Source organism: Coregonus lavaretus (genome assembly GCF_964263955.1).
Source record: "Coregonus lavaretus genome assembly, chromosome: 8".
NCBI lineage: Eukaryota > Metazoa > Chordata > Actinopteri > Salmoniformes > Salmonidae > Coregonus > Coregonus lavaretus.
In genome coordinates, this window is record NC_139995.1 from 31,767,609 (window position 1) to 31,786,300 (window position 18,692).

General features: G+C 46.0%; 1 protein-coding gene across 1 annotated transcript in view; it reads right to left on the reverse strand.

Moving 5' to 3' along the window:
- LOC311134011 (uncharacterized protein) overlaps positions 1-18,692 on the reverse strand; it is a gene marked incomplete at its 5' end in the record, with an annotated part of 137,760 nt that overhangs the window by 26,563 nt on the left and 92,505 nt on the right. The window contains 31 exons of the mRNA XM_084167625.1: positions 378-494; positions 620-664; positions 751-786; positions 911-1,120; positions 1,377-1,502; positions 3,990-4,025; positions 4,466-4,501; positions 4,621-4,656; positions 4,771-4,836; positions 4,948-5,052; positions 5,632-5,667; positions 5,791-5,826; positions 6,419-6,463; positions 9,083-9,118; positions 9,234-9,314; positions 9,769-9,804; positions 9,910-9,945; positions 10,116-10,196; positions 10,300-10,341; positions 10,689-10,733; positions 11,049-11,120; positions 11,438-11,482; positions 14,319-14,399; positions 14,579-14,614; positions 14,828-14,887; positions 15,104-15,175; positions 15,529-15,564; positions 15,706-15,741; positions 16,548-16,592; positions 17,002-17,046; positions 17,170-17,205. Of these exons, the coding sequence (XP_084023751.1) occupies positions 378-494; positions 620-664; positions 751-786; positions 911-1,120; positions 1,377-1,502; positions 3,990-4,025; positions 4,466-4,501; positions 4,621-4,656; positions 4,771-4,836; positions 4,948-5,052; positions 5,632-5,667; positions 5,791-5,826; positions 6,419-6,463; positions 9,083-9,118; positions 9,234-9,314; positions 9,769-9,804; positions 9,910-9,945; positions 10,116-10,196; positions 10,300-10,341; positions 10,689-10,733; positions 11,049-11,120; positions 11,438-11,482; positions 14,319-14,399; positions 14,579-14,614; positions 14,828-14,887; positions 15,104-15,175; positions 15,529-15,564; positions 15,706-15,741; positions 16,548-16,592; positions 17,002-17,046; positions 17,170-17,205 (1,851 nt within the window). The remainder of the gene's footprint in view (positions 1-377; positions 495-619; positions 665-750; positions 787-910; positions 1,121-1,376; positions 1,503-3,989; positions 4,026-4,465; positions 4,502-4,620; positions 4,657-4,770; positions 4,837-4,947; positions 5,053-5,631; positions 5,668-5,790; positions 5,827-6,418; positions 6,464-9,082; positions 9,119-9,233; positions 9,315-9,768; positions 9,805-9,909; positions 9,946-10,115; positions 10,197-10,299; positions 10,342-10,688; positions 10,734-11,048; positions 11,121-11,437; positions 11,483-14,318; positions 14,400-14,578; positions 14,615-14,827; positions 14,888-15,103; positions 15,176-15,528; positions 15,565-15,705; positions 15,742-16,547; positions 16,593-17,001; positions 17,047-17,169; positions 17,206-18,692) is intronic.

The following is an 18,692-nucleotide window of genomic DNA, read 5'->3' on the forward strand; positions in this document are numbered from 1 at the left end:
AGAGGGGTAAAACAACCTGCATCAGGGAGTGCCAACACTTTGGTCAGGGCAGCACACACTCACCTGAAAGCCATTACGTCCCTGCTCTCCAGATGGACCTCGGTCGCCTTTATCTCCACGGGGACCTGCAATACCCTGTTACACACACACACACACACACACACACACACACACACACACACACACACACACACACACACACACACACACACACACACACACACACACACACACACACAACACACACACACACACACACACACACAAACACACACACACACACACACACACAGACACAGACACAGCAGGTTAAACACAGCAACACCATGAAGCCTGCCTGATGAAGTACTGTAATATATTGAGTTAGGTGTTCTCACCCCGTCTCCTTTGGATCCCTGTGGTCCTGAAGCACCAGGCTCTCCCTTCGGTCCTGCGACCCCTGGGAGCCCCCTTGCTCCGGGGAGTCCAGCCTGACCCACTTCTGCAGAAGCACCCTAAAACACACACGCACCCCCCCCACTAAACACACTCCAAACAGTAGCCTCTGGATAAACGATGATATGTTTACCGTAATGACGACTCATTAGAAAGTAGTAGTGTGTACAGGTCAGGGACATACCTTTGGTCCAGGAGGGCCCACTAATCCAACTAGCCCGTTTCCCCCCTGCAGATGAGAACAGTAATGCGCATGTCAACATCCATATATACAGTCCATTGAATGATGATTATTGTGGTGACAAATATACTCACAGCCTCTCCTTTGTCACCTTTCTCTCCTCTCTCCCCCTGAAAGTCAAAGTGGAATCACATGAAACATCTCTTATTCACATGATCTTCCTCTTCTTTCATATTCCTCCTCTCTTCTCCCTGTCCTTGAACCCCTCCTTCCTCCCATCCTTCTCTTCCTCACCCTATCTCCAGGTCGTCCAGCCTCTCCCAGTTCTCCGGCTCTCCCTGGTACTCCAGGTATTCCAGGTTTTCCTGGCTCTCCAGCCTGTCCCGGGGGCCCCACTGGGCCCTTCTCTCCGATGGCCCTCCCTATGGGTCCTGTGGCCCCTACAGGCCCCTGTTCCCCCTGCTCTCCCTTCACACCTCTCTCCCCAGCCATCCCGCGAACACCCTGAGATGCAAATTAGTAAAGACATTAATTACAGATACGCTCCTAGAAATTATAATTATATTCCAAATCCATGCAATCATACATAGAATCAATTTGAGAGTAAACAGAGAGATATACATTACACCATGGGTCAAATAAACACACTAACAGCATGTCTGAGTTCACTCTACTACACCATTTGTGTGGGGGTCTTGATATAATCTCTATTCAACACAACGGCCCCAAATAGACACCATCAAGGTCCCCACTCACTCACATCTATCCCTGCTGGTCCTCTCTGTCCGGCCTCTCCCTTGTCTCCTCTCTGGCCCTTCTCAGCCTTCTCCACCTCAGGCTTGACCAGCACATCCTTCCTCTCCACAACCATCTTCAGGTCCAGCACCTACAGACAGGCAGTACAGGGACAGAGATGTCAAGGTTGTATTCATCAGGCATCAAACGAAAGAAAACGGACTGAAACAGGGGGGGGGGGGGGGGGGGGGGGGGCTACCTGGACTTGTCCAATGAGAACTGCTTGTTTTAGTTACCAGTTCAAACAATTTTTAAAACACTTTGCTACAGCTAATGAATACGACCCAGGCCTGGTCAAGGTGAGGGAAACTCATATACACAACACAGCTATGACTTAATGTCACATCATAAAAAGCCGGTGTTGGACCAGAACATGTTCCGGATTCTTCAGATAGCATTGAGGAGTACACCACATCAGTCACTGGCTTCATCAATAAGTGCATCGATGACGTCGTCCCCACAGTGACCGTACGTACATACCCCAACCAGAAGCCATGGATTACAGGCAACATCTGCACTGAGCTAAAGGGTAGAGCTGCTGCTTTCAAGGAGCGGGACTCTAACCCGGACACTTATAAGAAATCCCGCTATGCCCTCCGAAGAACCATCAAACAGGCAAAGAGTCAATACAGGACTAAGATTGAATCGTACTACACCGGCTCTGACGCTCGTCGGATGTGGCAGGGCTTGAAAACTATTACAGACTACAAAGGGAAGCACAGCCGCGAGCTGCCCAGTGACACAAGCCTACCAGACGAGCTAAACCACTTCTATGCTCGCTTCGAGGCAAGCAACCCTGAAGCATGCATGAGAGCACCAGCTGTTCCGGATGACTATGTGATCACGCTCTCCGTAGCCGATGTGAGCAAGACTTTTAAGGCCGCAGGGCCAGACGGATTACCAGGACGTGTACTCCGAGCATGTGCTGACTAACTGGCAAGTGTCTTCACCGACATTTTCAACATGTCCCTGACTGAGTCTGTAATACCAACATGTTTCAAGCAGACCACCATAGTCCCCGTGCCCAAGGACACTAAGATAACCTGCCTAAATGACTACCGACCCGTAGCACTGACGTCTGTAGCCATGAAGTGCTTTGAAAGGCTGGTCATGGCTCACATCAACACCATTATCCCTAGAGCCAGTCCAATTTGCATACCGCCCCAACAGATCCACAGATGATGCAATCTCTATTGCACTCCACACTGCCGTATCCCACCTGGACAAGAGGAACACCTACGTGAGAATGCTATTCATTGACTACAGCTCAGCGTTCAACACCATAGTGCCCTCAAAGCTCATCACTAATCTAAGGATCCTGGGACTAAACACCTCCCTCTGCAACTGGATCCTGGACTTCCTGACGGGCAGCCCCCAGGTGGTAAGGGTAGGTAACAACACATCTGCCACGCTGATCCTCAACACGGGGGCCCCTCAGGGGTGCGTGCTCAGTCCCCTCCTGTACTCCCTGTTCACCCATGACTGCATGGCCAGGCACGACTCCAACACCATCATTAAGTTTGCCGACGACACAACAGTGGTAGGCCTGATCACCGACAACGATGAGACAGCCTATAGGGAGGAGGTCAGAGACCTGGACGTGTGGTGCCAGGATAACAACCTCTCCCTCAATGTGACCAAGACAAAGGAGATGATTGTGGACTACAGGAAAAAAAAGAGGACTGAGCATGCCCCCATTCTCATTGACGGGGCTGTAGTGGAACAGGTTGAGAGCTTCAAGTTCCTTGGTGTCCACATCACCAACAAACTATCCTGGTTCAAACACACCAGAACAGTCGTGAAGAGGCATGACAAAGCCTATTCCCCCTCAGGAGACTGAAAAGATTTGGCATGGGTCCTCAGATCCTCAAAAAGTTCTACAACTGCACCATCGAGAGCATCCTGACTGGTTGCATCACCGCCTGGCAACTGCTCGGCCTCCGACCGCAAGGCACTACAGAGGGTAGTGCGTACGGCCCAGTACATTACTGAGGCCAAGCTTCCTGCCAACCAGGACCTCTATACCAGGCGGTGTCAGAGGAAGGCCCTCAACATTGTCAAACACTTCAGCCACCCTAGTCATAGACTGTTCTCTCTGCTATCGCTAGGGAAGCGGTACCGGAGCGCCAAGTCTAGGTCCAAAAGGCTTCTCAACAGCTTCTACCCCCAAGCCACACGGCTCCTGAACAGGTAATCATGGCTACCCGGACTATTTGCACTACCACCCATCTTTTTACGCTGCTGCTGTTAATTATTCATGCATAGTCACTTTAACTCTACCCACATGTACATATTACCTCAACTAGCCGGTGCCCCCGCACATTGACTCTGCACCGGTACCCCCCTGTATATAGCCTCCCTACTGTTATTTTATTTGACTTCTGCTCTTTTTTTGTCAACACTTTTTTGTTGTTGTTGTTTTATTTTACTTTTTTTATTAAGAAATAATTGCATTGTTGGTTAAGGGCTGTAAGTAAGCATTTCACGGTAATGTCTACAGCTGTTGTATTCGGTGCATGTGGCAAATAAAAATTGATTTGATTTGATTTGATATTACAGAGATTTAGTATCCACTTACCTCGATGCCAAGGTTAGAGAGGGCCTTCTGCACATCCTGATAGGAGAGAGGCACAAACAATGTCAAGGAGAGACTTATTACTGAACATGATTAGGCTAACACTTGTGTAACGTAAGCTAATCTGCATGCCAAAACAGCTGTAAATCGTAGCATCCTTAACATAATGTAAAAGCTCCGGAGCACACAAGGTGTGTCTGTAGCTCTTCTTGTACAGTATGTCAGTCAGGCTTCTCGTGTGTACAGGTCAGGTTGTCTTACCACTGCTGTTCCAGGCCTGCCCTGTTTCCCGTCCTCTCCTGGGTCACCCTGTCAATAACATCTCACATCAGTATTATCTCTCACACACAATCACATCCCACCCAAACCTTTATTGAAGATTCACAAACCCATACACACAGATAGATAATCAGAAAAGAGCATGTATGTACATTCATATGCAAGATGTAATCACACACACACGTACAACAAAAACTTACACTTTCACCTTTACCACCCACTGCTCCTTTCTCTCCCTGAAACAAGAGTGAGAGGGTCAGTGAGAGGTCAAAGATCAGACTAAAGGACAGATGGATGGATGGAGAAACCTGGACCAAGTATATGAATAAAGATTTTGACGATGACACAAACTTACTCTGGCTCCTACAGCCCCTGGGATTCCAGGCACACCCTGAGAGACAGAGATATGGGAATCACTATCAGTGATTAGTAACATACTAAAGACAAGTACTGCTACACCGGGCTATGCTATGATGCACAGCTCATATTCAACATAGTAACTCACTGGGGTTCCTGGAGGCCCCTGAGGGCCAGGGATAGATGGTGCTGGAGCTCCCTTCACATAGACCACCTGAGAGAAAGAAGAGAGGGGGGAGAGAGAGATTACTGTATAATCAGAGCACCATAGACAAGTGACACACACATATATTTGAGGAAGCAGAACCATATGGCTGTACTGTACCTGTCCTGGAGGTCCGATGGTGCCAGGGATCCCTGGGGGCCCAGATAGACCAGTTGGCCCTGTAGGCCCTGCAAGGCCCCGGTCTCCCTTCAGCCCGTCACGACCCTGAAACAAATGCACAAGCACACAACAACTTCAGACCAGCACGGACACTCTACTCCACTCCTAAGGGTTCTGGCCTGAACTAGAAAGGAGGAAATCAAAGCAGGTGAGCCCTATCCCCCTATCCACCTCATCATCTTCCCTGATGTCCTAGAGATGATTAATATCAATTTGCACATGAAACTACAGTCTTGGCATTCTGTGCCCCTGTGGATCCCCTATCAGAAGTGGCTGGCGCTCAAAGGCAGGGCTTGATCATTAGACACCGTTGCATTTATAAGGCTGATGCTTAGAGTGCTATTGATTCCACCGAGAAGGCAGGGTGTGATGGTAATATCAATGTCCGAGTAAAGTACGCCTAATAAACACACACTCGGACTGGAGTTGAAGGCGAGAAAATAATGGAAGAGGGATAATGAGAGACACTCAAGAGCCGAGGAGAGCAGGATTGATGAAGACGGAGGGAAATAAGGAGAGAGAGGAAGAGAGAGACAGCAGGGGAGGAAAAAAAGGACATTGTACAGACAGAGAGAGAGAGAACGAGGGTGGCGAGATAAAGATACAAGGTAACAAGTTACTAACGTCTCTTCCAGCAGCCCCAGCCTCTCCTTTGTCACCCTGTAAGGTAGAAAAACATAATTATTATCACACTCACATTAACTAGAAATGAACATTAACAGCAATATTAGCACAGCAATGGGCGTTTACAGAATAGTCCTGAGTGCCGTGACCAACACTGACCTTCCTGCCATCTTCCCCTGGTTCGCCATCCTCGCCCTACAAAACACAACAACACAATAACAAACATACCATACTAACAACGATTAAATGCGCATTTATCAAAACTCAACGTGCTGTTGTATCAAGCAGAGCCTCTCAGTCAGATAGATAATGTATTGCCGGGGCTTTGTCTGATCATCCCATTACCTCCTCACTTAACACTAAAAAACAGACATACCGCCCCCAAATGGCTCTCTATTCCCTACATAGTCCACTACTTTTGACCAGAGCCCTATGGGCCCTACTCAAAAGTAGTGCACTATATAGGGAATAGGGTGCCATTTGGAACGAACAACAATTATTATGCAGCACAGCCACTCAGGTGGAATAAAAGCCTCACATTCCCATCTGATCAGTGCACTTTCACCAGAGGATGTGACAAACATGTCTAATGGTAATTACACACAGATAGACAGAGACACATAGGACTCACTGGTGATAAATCTCATAATGAATAGCACTGAATAGCATCCAATTCAATAATTGTTTTCATTGAGTTTGTAATTAATCAAACACAGGTATGATTGCCTGTAGTGTGTGTGTAGTATAGTAATGCCCTGCTATGTTAGAGGTCTGACTGATCCCTTACCATTTTCCCAGCAGCCCCTGGTTTTCCATCTTCTCCTGCTTTGCCCTAAAACACACCAATTAGGGTGATGAGACATCAATGAGTCAAGTGCTTTGGAGGGTTTAGCTGTGTGTGGGTGTGTGTGTGCATGTGTGTGTGTGGTTGCAAACTCACAGATGTGCCTGGATTTCCTACAGGCCCAATAGGGCCTAGGAGGCCCTGTGCACCTCTCAGTCCTGGCAGCCCCTGGTGAGACAGACAGACAGAGAGAGAGACCAACAGAGTGGAGGGGTGAGGGCTGAAACCACACAGCATCCTCTAGTTTTCAAACACACTAAGTGCACAGAGATCGAGCGATATAAAATCTAAATCCAAGCAAATCAAATTTTATTCGTCACATGCTTAGAAATAACAGGTGTGGACTAACAGTGGAATGCTTACGTACGGCCCTTCCCAACAATGCAGAGAGAAAGAAAATAAAATAAATAATAGAAAAGTAAAACACATAATAATAAAAGTAATAATATATACACAATGAGTAACAATAACGTGGCTATATACAAGGGGTACCAGTACCGAGTCGATGTGCAGGGGTACAAGGTAATTGAGGCCCCAGTGATGTACTGGGCCGTCCACACTACCTTCTGTAGCGCCTTGCGGTCGGATGCCAAGCAGTTGCCATACCAAGTGGTGATGCAGCCAGTCAAGATGCTCTCAATGGTGCAGCAATAGAACTTTGAGGATCTGAGGGCCCATGCCACATCTTTTCAGCCTCCTGAGGGGGATGAGGCATTTTCGTGCCCTCTTCATGACTTTGTTGGTATGTTTGGACTATGATAGATCCTTAGTGATGTGGACACCGAGGAACTTGAAGCTCTCGACCCGCTCCACTAAAGCATGTGAATGGAGGTGTGCTCGGCCCTCCATTTCCTGTAGTCCACAATCAGCTCCTTTGCCTTGCTGACGTTAAGGGAGAGGTTGTTGTCCTGGCACCACACTGTCAGGTCTCTGACCTCCTCCTTATAGGCTGTCTCATCATCGTCAGTGATCAGGCCAACCACCGTTGTGTCAGCAAACTTAATGATGGTGTTGGAGTCGTGCGAGGGCACGCAGTCGTGGGTGAACAGGGAGTACAGGAGGAGACTAAGCACGCACCCATGAGGGGCCCCTGTGTTGAGGGTCAGCGTGGTGGATATGTTGTTGCCTACCCTCACCACCTGGGGGCGTCCAGTCAGGAAGTCCAGGATCCAGTTGCAGAGGGAGGTGTTCAGTCCCAGGGTCCTCAACTTTATGATGAGCTTGGAGGGCACTGAGCTGTAGTCAATGAACAGCATTCTCACGTAGGGGTTCCTTTTGTCCAAGTGGGAAATGGCAGTGTGGAGAGCAATAGAGATTGTGTCATCTGTGGATCTGTTGGAGCTATGGGTCCAGGGTGTCTGGGATGATGGTGTTGATGTGAGCCATGACACGCCTTTCAAAGCATTTCATGGCCACAGATGTGAGTGATACAGGGTGATAGTCATTTAGACAGGTTTCCTTGGTGTTCTTTGGCACAGGGACTATGGGGGTCTGCTTGAAACATGTAGGTATTACAGACTGGGTCAGGGAGCGGTTGAAAATATCAGTGAAGACACTTGCCAGCTGGTCAGCGCATGCTCTGAGTATGTGTCCTGGTAATCCGTCTGGCCCCGCGGCCTTGTGAATGTTAACCTGTTTAAAGGTCTTACTCACATCGGCTACGGAAAGCGTGATCACACAGTCATCCGGAACAGCTGGTTCTCTCACGCATGGTTCAGTGTTGCCTTGTCCTTGTTCAGTCAAGTTTCCGAGAAACATAGGATACTACAGTTCTTCAGGTCCTGTTGATAGGATAGTCTCAAACCGAGCTCGTCCTGTTTGTTCTCCAGTGATTGTTCATTCGTCAATAGAACAGTGGTCCTCTGTAGCTCAGCTGGTAGAGCACGGCGCTTGTAACGCCAAGGTAGTGGGTTCGATCCCCGGGACCACCCATACACACAAAAAATGTATGCACGCATGACTGTAAGTCGCTTTGGATAAAAGCGTCTGCTAAATGGCATATTATTTATTATTATTAACAGAGGGAGGGTCGAGGCGGTTGATTTACTCGCTGCCTTAGTTTCATCAGGGTGCCCACACATCGGCCTCTATATCGACATCTCTTTCTCTTCTGAGTGTCGGGGATTAGGGCCTGGTCCGGGGTGAGCAGTATGTCCTGTGCCACCGACTTGTTGAAGTAGAAATCTTCATCCAAATCGAGGTTAGTGATCGCTGTTCTGATGTCCAGAAGCTCTTTTTGGTCATAGGAAGCGATGGCGGAAACATTACGTACAAAAAAAGTTAAGATCAGCACAATTTCTTAAAATACAAAATAGCAGAATTGGTCATAAGCCCGTAAAGCGGCCACTATACATTCCAGCTCCATTCTCCAGACAGATAGAGAATCCTCCACTAGCCTGAAGTCCTTTCTCACTTCTTAATGGGACCTCTCCAAGGATCAGATATGACAAATGGTAACAGCTTCACCTTGCTCCACTCATTGACTTTAACAGACTAATTAAAGTGCTAGAGAAACACACAAATCATCAGGAGTGCAGCCCTCTGGGACTGGGGTTGTGCACCCCGAGTCTAGGGGTTGATTCTGGCCTAGGGATCAATGGAACTCACATCTCTTCCTGGATCCCCTAGTTTCCCTGGGTCTCCCTGTAACATCAAAGGAAAATTATTGAGATACATCTAGACACAGTAATGTTTATGTAATGCTCAGAGTACCCTGAGATGTTACAGCTGCAGTAATAACAGAGACAGAGGTACTGACCCTCAGGCCGGCCGGTCCTGGTGCTCCTGGTTTGCCATCCAAACCGTTGCGTCCATCCAGTCCAGACGCACCTCTCTCACCCTACAGAGAGGAACACACTTGATGCATACAGTATGATCAGAAAAAGAGCAGCACTGTGTTTGTATTGGACCTGAATACAATTTGCAAAGGATTCTACTCTACTGTACTATGTCAGACTTTCAGTGCTCCAGCATCATTACTCAGAGTTAGTTCAATGTTTGGAAATGACTATGGTAAGGTATTTTTTAGGATGTACAGTATGTGTGTATACAGCAGTACGTTGTGTCTCTCATTCAGTGCTTCTGTAGGCTGTGATGATGCTGTGAGCTGGCCCCAGTGCGCTTCATCCCACTGGGAATCTGCAGACTGGGAAACAGCATCCAGTGGAATGAAGGACAGCGCAACCTGCCAATCACCAGCCAGTTTGGAGTACCATATCCTATCAGGATTGGTCCAATTGAAAATCAGCCTGTGTGAGAATGTGAGAAGTCACTGTCGTGTGTGTTGTTCAGACCTTCTCTCCTGGGCCTCCTCTCTCTCCTGTGTCACCCTGGAGAAATAGAAAGAAAGAGCAATGAGTGAGATGGAGAGGGGGGAGAGAGGGATAGAGTGATTAGACAGAAACAGGCAGACAGACAGACAGACAGTGACTTACTCTTGCCCCTGGAGGTCCACGTTGTCCCTCAAGTCCCTACACACACAAACAACAGAGCAGGTGAGACAGAGAGAAGACACAGGGTAAGAATTACACACACCACAGAACACAAACAGAGAGACAGTCATCACAGGTCAGTATACTATAGTAGCCAGGAAACTCAAGCTTCTCAACGATACTAGATTTGGAAGGATGGTCTTACTCACCCGGAGCCCAGTGGCTCCTGAGGGCCCTGCCTCGCCCTTCTGACCTTTGCCCCCATGCTCTCCCGGATCGCCAGCATCCCCCTAGACACAGGAGGTGATGTCAGACACTGGAAGGTTAGGTGAACTGGGAGAGAGAGAGCTGTAATGTATACATACAAAAATGTGTTCATACAGCAATACATACCTTTTCTCCTCTTTCTCCTTTAAGCTTTTTATCTGTATCGCGCTGTAGAAGTTAGAGAGATACAAACAGAGAGAAATATGGGTAGAGTGGGTTTTAGATAACCACCTAGCTACGGTATGTGATTCTGATGGTTCATTCAGTTGGAGTATGGTACTTGTAACACCATTTGTTTGGTATGATTCCCACAGAGGCCATATGTGTTGACCTCTGCTAAATTACTATATTATTATTTTTAAAAGAGTTAGAATCTTATCAGGACTCACCATGTTTCCTGGAGGTCCTGGGGGGCCTTGAGCTCCCTATTGTGTCAACAAACAGTGTTGTTAATCGGTGCAGATTGGAACTATTATGTCAGATGAGATAAGACAACAAACAGATTAACCTCTGACCTCAACTCCTTTCTCTCCTCTTGGTCCAATAGGTCCTGGGCTTCCCTGTGGAAGACACACACCACACACACACAGGATCACACAGACACACGTGTCACTATAGACAGACATCAACTGACTCACTGCTACTGTATTACTCACAGTAACCAACACAAATACTGACACAGACAGTATCAGTTTAATCAGGCTGAAGATTGTCAGATGTGTGTCACGTGAATGATTAACAGACTCATGGGTGTCACAAACATGCATCTCACATGCCTTCTGCGCTCTCGATAACTATTACACAGAAGACACAGACAGTATATCAGATCAAACTGTCAGAGGGGTGTCACTTTGTCACATAAACATGTGTCTTACATTGCGTCCGTGCTCTCCAGAGTCTCCTAGGTCTCCCTTCTCCCCTGCTCGCCCAGGCTGACCCGCCAGACCCTAAGGAAGGGGGACAAAACCACACAGATTATGTGCTTAGTTACCATGGAAGTCCTGAAAACATCTTAGAAAATAAAAGGAAAAGCTGCACACCCATGCAAAAATTGGTTTAACCAACGTTTCGACAGCTAAGCTGTCTTCATCAGGGTTTCATCTGTCCTCAAAACATCCACTTCAGATCATGTAAGAAAGGTTTCCTGTGGTTCATTAGTGACCAATCACCATATACAGTACAGCGAGACCATTCTAAAAAGAGGGCATAAAAGGGATTCTTTTAACGTTTCATAGTTGTATGTGACACAGACATGACTACTCACCCGTAGTCCTCTCTCCCCTGCCTTCCCTGGTAGACCAGACTCCCCCTGGTGGAAGGAGAGAGAACAGACAGAAGATGAGAGAGACCGATGGAGGAGAGGAAGAGGGAGAAGGAGGAGGAGGAGAGGAAGACATAGAAACAGACTATTGCCTCTAGTCTCCATCACTCTCCTGTCAGATGAAAAGAGGGTCTGAGGCGTGACTAAATCATATGACGATACACATCTCTCATTCACCAATTCAGTTAATGCATGCTTTATCTAATACAGAGAATGGGAGCCAGAGAAGGAGAAGTGTCATTCAAACATGGAAAACGTTGAATGGAACAGATGGAATTAGATAAGAGTGCGCGAGAGCGAGAGAGAGCGAGAGATAGAGAGAGAGCGAGAGACAGAGAGAGCGAGAGAGAAACAGATGTAGAGAGATGGATGAAGAGATTGTGACTTACGGGACTGCCTTCGTCGCCCTTGTCTCCTTTGGCACCCTGTAAAACAGTCATCCATAATTCAGTTCCATCACAGGGGGAGAAGACCACACTGACCACAGTGACACAGTCAAAACACGTCAAACTTTTAAACAAGAACCCCACAACATCACATAGGGCAATGGTAAAAGTAGTGATATATACAGAAAAGAGATTGCGGTAGACTTGAAGTAGACTTAGTTGGTAGAAGTAGTATTGTTTTAGTATTAGTGCAAAAGGTACAGTGAGGGAAAAAAGTATCCCCTGCTGATTTTGTATGTTTGCCCACTCAGTCAGGAAGTTAAAGCTTGGTCGCAAATGGGTCTTCCAAATGGACAATGACCCCAAGCATACAGTGAGGGAAAAAAGTATTTGATCCCCTGCTAATTTTGTACGTTTGCCCACTGATGAAGACATGATCAGTCCATAATTTTAATGGTAGGTTTATTTGAACAGTGAGAGACAGAATAACAACAAAAAAATCCAGAAAAACGCATGTCAAAAATGTTATAAATTGATTTGCATTTTAATGAGGGAAATAAGTATTTGACCCCTCTGCAAAACATGACTAAGTACTTGGTGGAAAAACCCTTGTTGGCAATCACAGAGGTCAGACGTTTCTTGTAGTTTGCCCCCAGGTTTGCACACATCTCAGGAGGGATTTTGTCCCACTCCTCTTTGCAGATCTTCTCCAAGTCATTAAGGTTTCAAGGCTGAAGTTTGGCAACTCGAACCTTCAGCTCCCTCCACAGATTTTCTATGGGATTAAGGTCTGGAGACTGGCTAGGCCACTCCAGGACCTTAATGTGCTTCTTCTTGAGCCACTCCTTTGTTGCCTTGGCCGTGTGTTTTGGGTCATTGTCATGCTAGAATACCCATCCACAACCCATTTTCAATGCCCTGGCTGAGGGAAGGAGGTTCTCACCCAAGATTTGACGGTACATGGCCCTGTTCATTGTCCCTTTGATGCGGTGAAGTTGTCCTGTCCCCTTAGCAGAAAAACACAGCCAAAGCATAATGTTTCCACCTCCATGTTTGACGGTGGGGATGGTGTTCTTGGGGTCATAGGCAGCATTCCTCCTCTTCCAAACACGCTGAGTTGAGTTGATGCCAAAGAGCTCGATTTTGGTCTCATCTGACCACAACACTTTCACCCAGTTCTCCTCTGAATCATTCAGATGTTCATTGGCAAACTTCAGACGGGCCTGTATATGTGCTTTCTTGAGCAGGGGGACCTTGCGGGCGCTGCATGATTTCAGTCTTTCACGGCGTAGTGTTTTACCAATTGTTTTCTTGGTGACTATGGTCCCAGCTGCCTTGAGACCATTGACAAGATCCTCCCGTGTAGTTCTGGGCTGATTCCTCACCGTTCTCATGATCATTGCAACTCCACGAGGTGAGCTCTTGCATGGAGCCCCAGGCCGAGGGAGATTGACAGTTCTTTTTTGTTTCTTCCATTTGCGAATAATCATACCAACTGTTGTCACCTTCTCACCAAGCTGCTTGGCGGTGGTCTTGTAGCCCATTCCAGTCTTGTGTAGGTCTACAATCTTGTCCCTGACATCCTTGGAGAGCTCTTTGGTCTTGGCCATGGTGGAGAGTTTGGAATCTGATTGATTGATTGCTTCTGTGGACAGGTGTCTTTTATACAGGTAACAAACTGAGATTAGGAGCACTCCCTTTAAGAGTGTTCTCCTAATCTCAGCTCGTTACCTGTATAAAAGACACCTGGGAGCCAGAAATCTTTCTGATTGAGAGGGGTCAAATACTTATTTCCCTCATTAAAATGCAAATCAATTTATAACAGTTTTTACATGCGTTTTCTGGATTTTTTTGTTGTTATTCTGTCTCTCACTGTTCAAATAAACCTACCATAAAAATTATAGACTGATCATGTCTTTGTCAGTGGGCAAACGTACAAAATCAGCAGGGGATCAAATACTTTTTTCCCTCACTGTAGTTGCAGTAAGTCATTAGTGATGTACCTCTAGTGGAATCAGGGTATGAGGGGCAGGGGAGAGAGATAGAAAGGACTGGTTAGGTATTCATAACAACACTTACACAACAAAGAGGTCAGAATAGACACACTGTATTAGTACAGTAATTAGTTGCACTGGAATGGCAGTATGACATTCATTCCCTTCGGTGGTACAGTATTGAATAAATGTAGGTTGACTGAACTGCAGAAATAACCGTGTAGAAGTAACACGGTAATGACCCAGTAGTGAAGAGAAAAAACAATAGCTATAACATAATAGTAGCATAGTTATAACAGAGTAGTAGTAATAGAGTGATAACAGGTTGTTAGTGCAGTGAGTGACCAGTACTGAAACAGGTCACAGGGGTTATTGCAGTGGGTGAGTGATAGTATAACATGCAGAGGTGAAAAGCTCCAGGGTCAGAGTGGTAGTGTCTCAGACCTCTTTCCCTGGGAGGCCATTCTTTCCTCCGGGTCCGGCTCGTCCTGTCTCCCCTCTCTCTCCTGGGTCACCTGGGTCTCCCTACAACACCAAAAGGTACACATTGAGATCAGCTGGACTCACATGACACAAGAGTTTTACTATAAGAAAGATAATAATTACTTACAAGTTACTTTATGAGACAACAACACTGTTGCAACATAAACACTAAATAGAAGTTAAAATAAAAGAACAAAAGCCACTCTAGGCACATGACTCACCTTGGTCCCCAGTCTTCCAGCTAAGCCAGGGAGTCCCTAGAGGGAAAATAACATGTCAGTCTGAGTGTGTAGGACATGGCCTACGGGCAGAGCATCTGTCAGCAGCTACACAGGGAAGCTCAATGAATAATATATATATACTTTACAATATATACTGTACCTCTGAGGCTTTCTGCACATGTATCAAAGACATTTGGTTTGTAGCTTAGATAAAGATTGATACATGACCACAGCTTGGTCTGAACTCACCCGATCCCCCTGCTCTCCTTTAGGTCCAGCCTGGCCAGGAGTGCCAGCACCTGGGGGACCCTGGAAGAACGCAAGAGGAGAGGGGAAAATTAGAGAATGAGAAACAGTGAGAGCATAAAGAGAGAAGAACAGCAGAAAACATCTATACCCGCTTGCATAGAGAGCATCATTAAATCACCTATACACACACACACGCATGCCACACACACCACACAAGGGCATGCAGTGCCAGTTTCATGCAGTGCACCATCATGTACCCTGTGGGTACCAACTCACTTTTTCACCTTTCTGGGCTGGCTCTCCTTTCTGACCCCTGGGCCCCTCCGGACCTGGCAGACCTGTCTCACCCTGAGAGAGGAGAGGAGAGGGGGAAGAGAGCATGAGTCTATGGAGAAAGTGTTGTTACTGTCTACAGTACATCAACATATCAACCATTGATATGGAGATGTGCAGTATGAGGACATAAAAGTGGGCAACTTGCCTGTTCACCTTTCTTCCCACCTAAGCCTGGCCCCTGGATGTGTAGAATGATACAGAGGAGGAAATATCATCACATTGACCAATACTGACCAATCCTGATCTCTTCCTTCTCAATAACTGTATAGTAAATTGCTTCCATCAAAATCCATGTAAAATAAATCATATCGGTCTATCTAACCATGAGGCATCAAAATATAGCATGTGGCTATGAGGTGACTCACACTCCGGCCAGGTTCTCCCTTGGCGCCCTCACTGCCCTGGAAACATACAGGTTAGGGTGTTTTTATCTGATGTTCACCTTTGTTTAGTTGATGTCATTGTTGTGATTACAGTCATGTTTATTTTGTGGAGATTCACTTCGATTGATCAAAGAGTAAGTCAGACTGCATTAGCCTCACCTTCTCCCCTGGTAGTCCACTGGTGCCAGGCAAACCCTGCAAGCAAATCAACACAGACTAACTCACATACACACACATGACTCACACACTCACACATGGTGATAAAATATCACAATTCTCTAAAGCAGTAGCATGTATAATCAAATCCTATACCTAAATGACATTAATCAATAGTGGTGGGTCATGGTGTGAAGATGACCCAAATATGTCACGAAGAGAGAGAGACCAATAGAGGTACAGTAAGACATAGTTACCAGTGGTGTAAAGTACTTAAGTAAAAATACTTTAAAGTACTACTTAACTATTTTTTGGGGGTATCTGTACTTTACTTCACTATTTATATTTTTGCCAACTTTTACTTTTACTTCACTACATTCCTAAAGAAAATAATGTACTTTTTACTCCATATATTTTCCCTGACACCCAAAAGTACTCGTTACATTTTGGCAGGAAAATGGTCCAATTCACACACTTATCAAGATAACATCCCTGGTCATCCCTACTGCCTCTGATCTGGTGGACTCACTAAACACAAATGCTTCATTTGTAAATTATGTCTGAGTGTTGGAGTGTGCCCCTGGCTATCCGTACATTAAAAAAAAAAATTCTGGTTTGCTTAAAATAAGGAATTTGAAATGGTTTATGCTTTTACTTTTACTTTTGATACTTAAGTACATTTTAGCAATTCCATTTACTTTTAATACTTAAGTGTATTTAAAACCAAATACTTTTAGACTTTTACTCAAGGAGTATTTTTACTTGAGTCATTTTCTATTAAGGTATCTTTACTTTTACTCAAGTATGACCATTGAGTACTTTTTCCACCACTGATAGTTACTCACCCTCAGGCCTGGAGCCCCTGTAGAGCCTGGCTGTCCTGTCTCCCCCTGAAACACACAGCGCCACATTGTGGTCAGGACAACACACTGCATGACACGGCTCAGCAGGCTTTTCCAATACCTGTGACCTTCATGGTAATACTTATGGATTCGGTTCAGTGTAGGAGTAGGATAAGTGAGTGAGTGAGGATGAATACTAGTGAACACATGAACATGTAAAACAAATGTGATATTCATACACTGTAGCTGTACAATATCTAGCTTCATGGTCACGAACAAGGTCACAGTGAAAAGAGGCATAACCAATTGCATGGTACTGTACTCACTCTCTCCCCTGCCAAGCCAGCAAGTCCTCTCTCCCCCTGGAAAAACAACACAGTCAGTTACAACCCACAGCATACACACCAATTTAACAGCAGGAGTCAAACTGGGTTAAAGGGGCTCTATCCTCACTCACCCTGTCACCTTGTGATCCAGGCTCACCTGGCTGGCCACGGTCCCCCTGAGAAGACAGAGAGAGCAGGGTCATCCATCCATCCATCCATGCATCCACCCAAATATCAATTGTATCATTCATTCTAGTTCCAAATATGGAGATTTTATCTAATGTTTTGTATTGTCTTACCTTGACTCCAAGGCCTCCAGCAGGCCCACGGGGACCCTAAATCACACAAATACAGGACTGTTGGAATATACTGTACATGACTTGAGTATGTCCTTCATTTCACAGTAACAGATATGTACAGTGGGGGAAAAAAGTATTTAGTCAGCCACCAATTGTGCAAGTTCTCCCACTTAAAAAGATGAGAGAGGCCTGTAATTTTCATCATAGGTACACGTCAACTATGACTGACAAAATGAGATTTTTTTTTAATTTTTAATGAATTTATTTGCAAATTATGGTGGGAAATAAGTATTTGGTCAATAACAAAAGTTTCTCAATACTTTGTTATATACCCTTTGTTGGCAATGACACAGGTCAAACGTTTTCTGTAAGTCTTCACAAGGTTTTCACAAACTGTTGCTGGTATTTTCGTCCATTCCTCCATGCAGATCTCCTCTAGAGCAGTGATGTTTTGGGGCTGTCGCTGGGCAACACAGACTTTCAACTCCCTCCAAAGATTTTCTATGGGGTTGAGATCTGGAGACTGGCTAGGCCACTCCAGGACCTTGAAATGCTTCTTACGAAGCCACTCCTTCGTTGCCCGGGCGGTGTGTTTGGGATCATTGTCATGCTGAAAGACCCAGCCACGTTTCATCTTCAATGCCCTTGCTGATGGAAGGAGGTTTTCACTCAAAATCTCACGATACATGGCCCCATTCATTCTTTCCTTTACACGGATCAGTCGTCCTGGTCCCTTTGCAGAAAAACAGCCCCAAAGCATGATGTTTCCACCCCCATGCTTCACAGTAGGTATGGTGTTCTTTGGATGCAACTGAGCATTCTTTGTCCTCCAAACACGACGAGTTGAGTTTTTACCAAAAAGTTATATTTTGGTTTCATCTGACCATATGACATTCTCCCAATCCTCTTCTGGATCATCCAAATGCACTCTAGCAAACTTCAGACGGGCCTGGACATGTACTGGCTTAAGCAGGGGGACACGTCTGGCACTGCAGCATTTGAGTCCCTGGCGGCGTAGTGTGTTACTGATGGTAGGCTTTGTTACTTTGGTCCCAGCTCTCTGCAGGTCATTCACTAGGTCCCCCCGTGTGGTTCTGGGATTTTTGCTCACCGTTCTTGTGATCATTTTGACCCCACGGGGTGAGATCTTGCGTGGAGCCCCAGATCGAGGGAGGTTATCAGTGGTCTTGTATGTCTTCCATTTCCTAATAATTGCTCCCACAGTTGATTTCTTCAAACCAAGCTGCTTACCTATTGCAGATTCAGTCTTCCCAGCCTGGTGCAGGTCTACAATTTTGTTTCTGGTGTCCTTTGACAGCTCTTTGGTCTTGGTCATAGTGGAGTTTGGAGTGTGACTGTTTGAGGTTGTGGACAGGTGTCTTTTATACTGATAACAAGTTCAAACAGGTGCCATTAATACAGGTAACGAGTGGAGGACAGAGGAGCCTCTTAAAGAAGAAGTTACAGGTCTGTGAGAGCCAGAAATCTTGCTTGTTTGTAGGTGACCAAATACTTATTTTCCA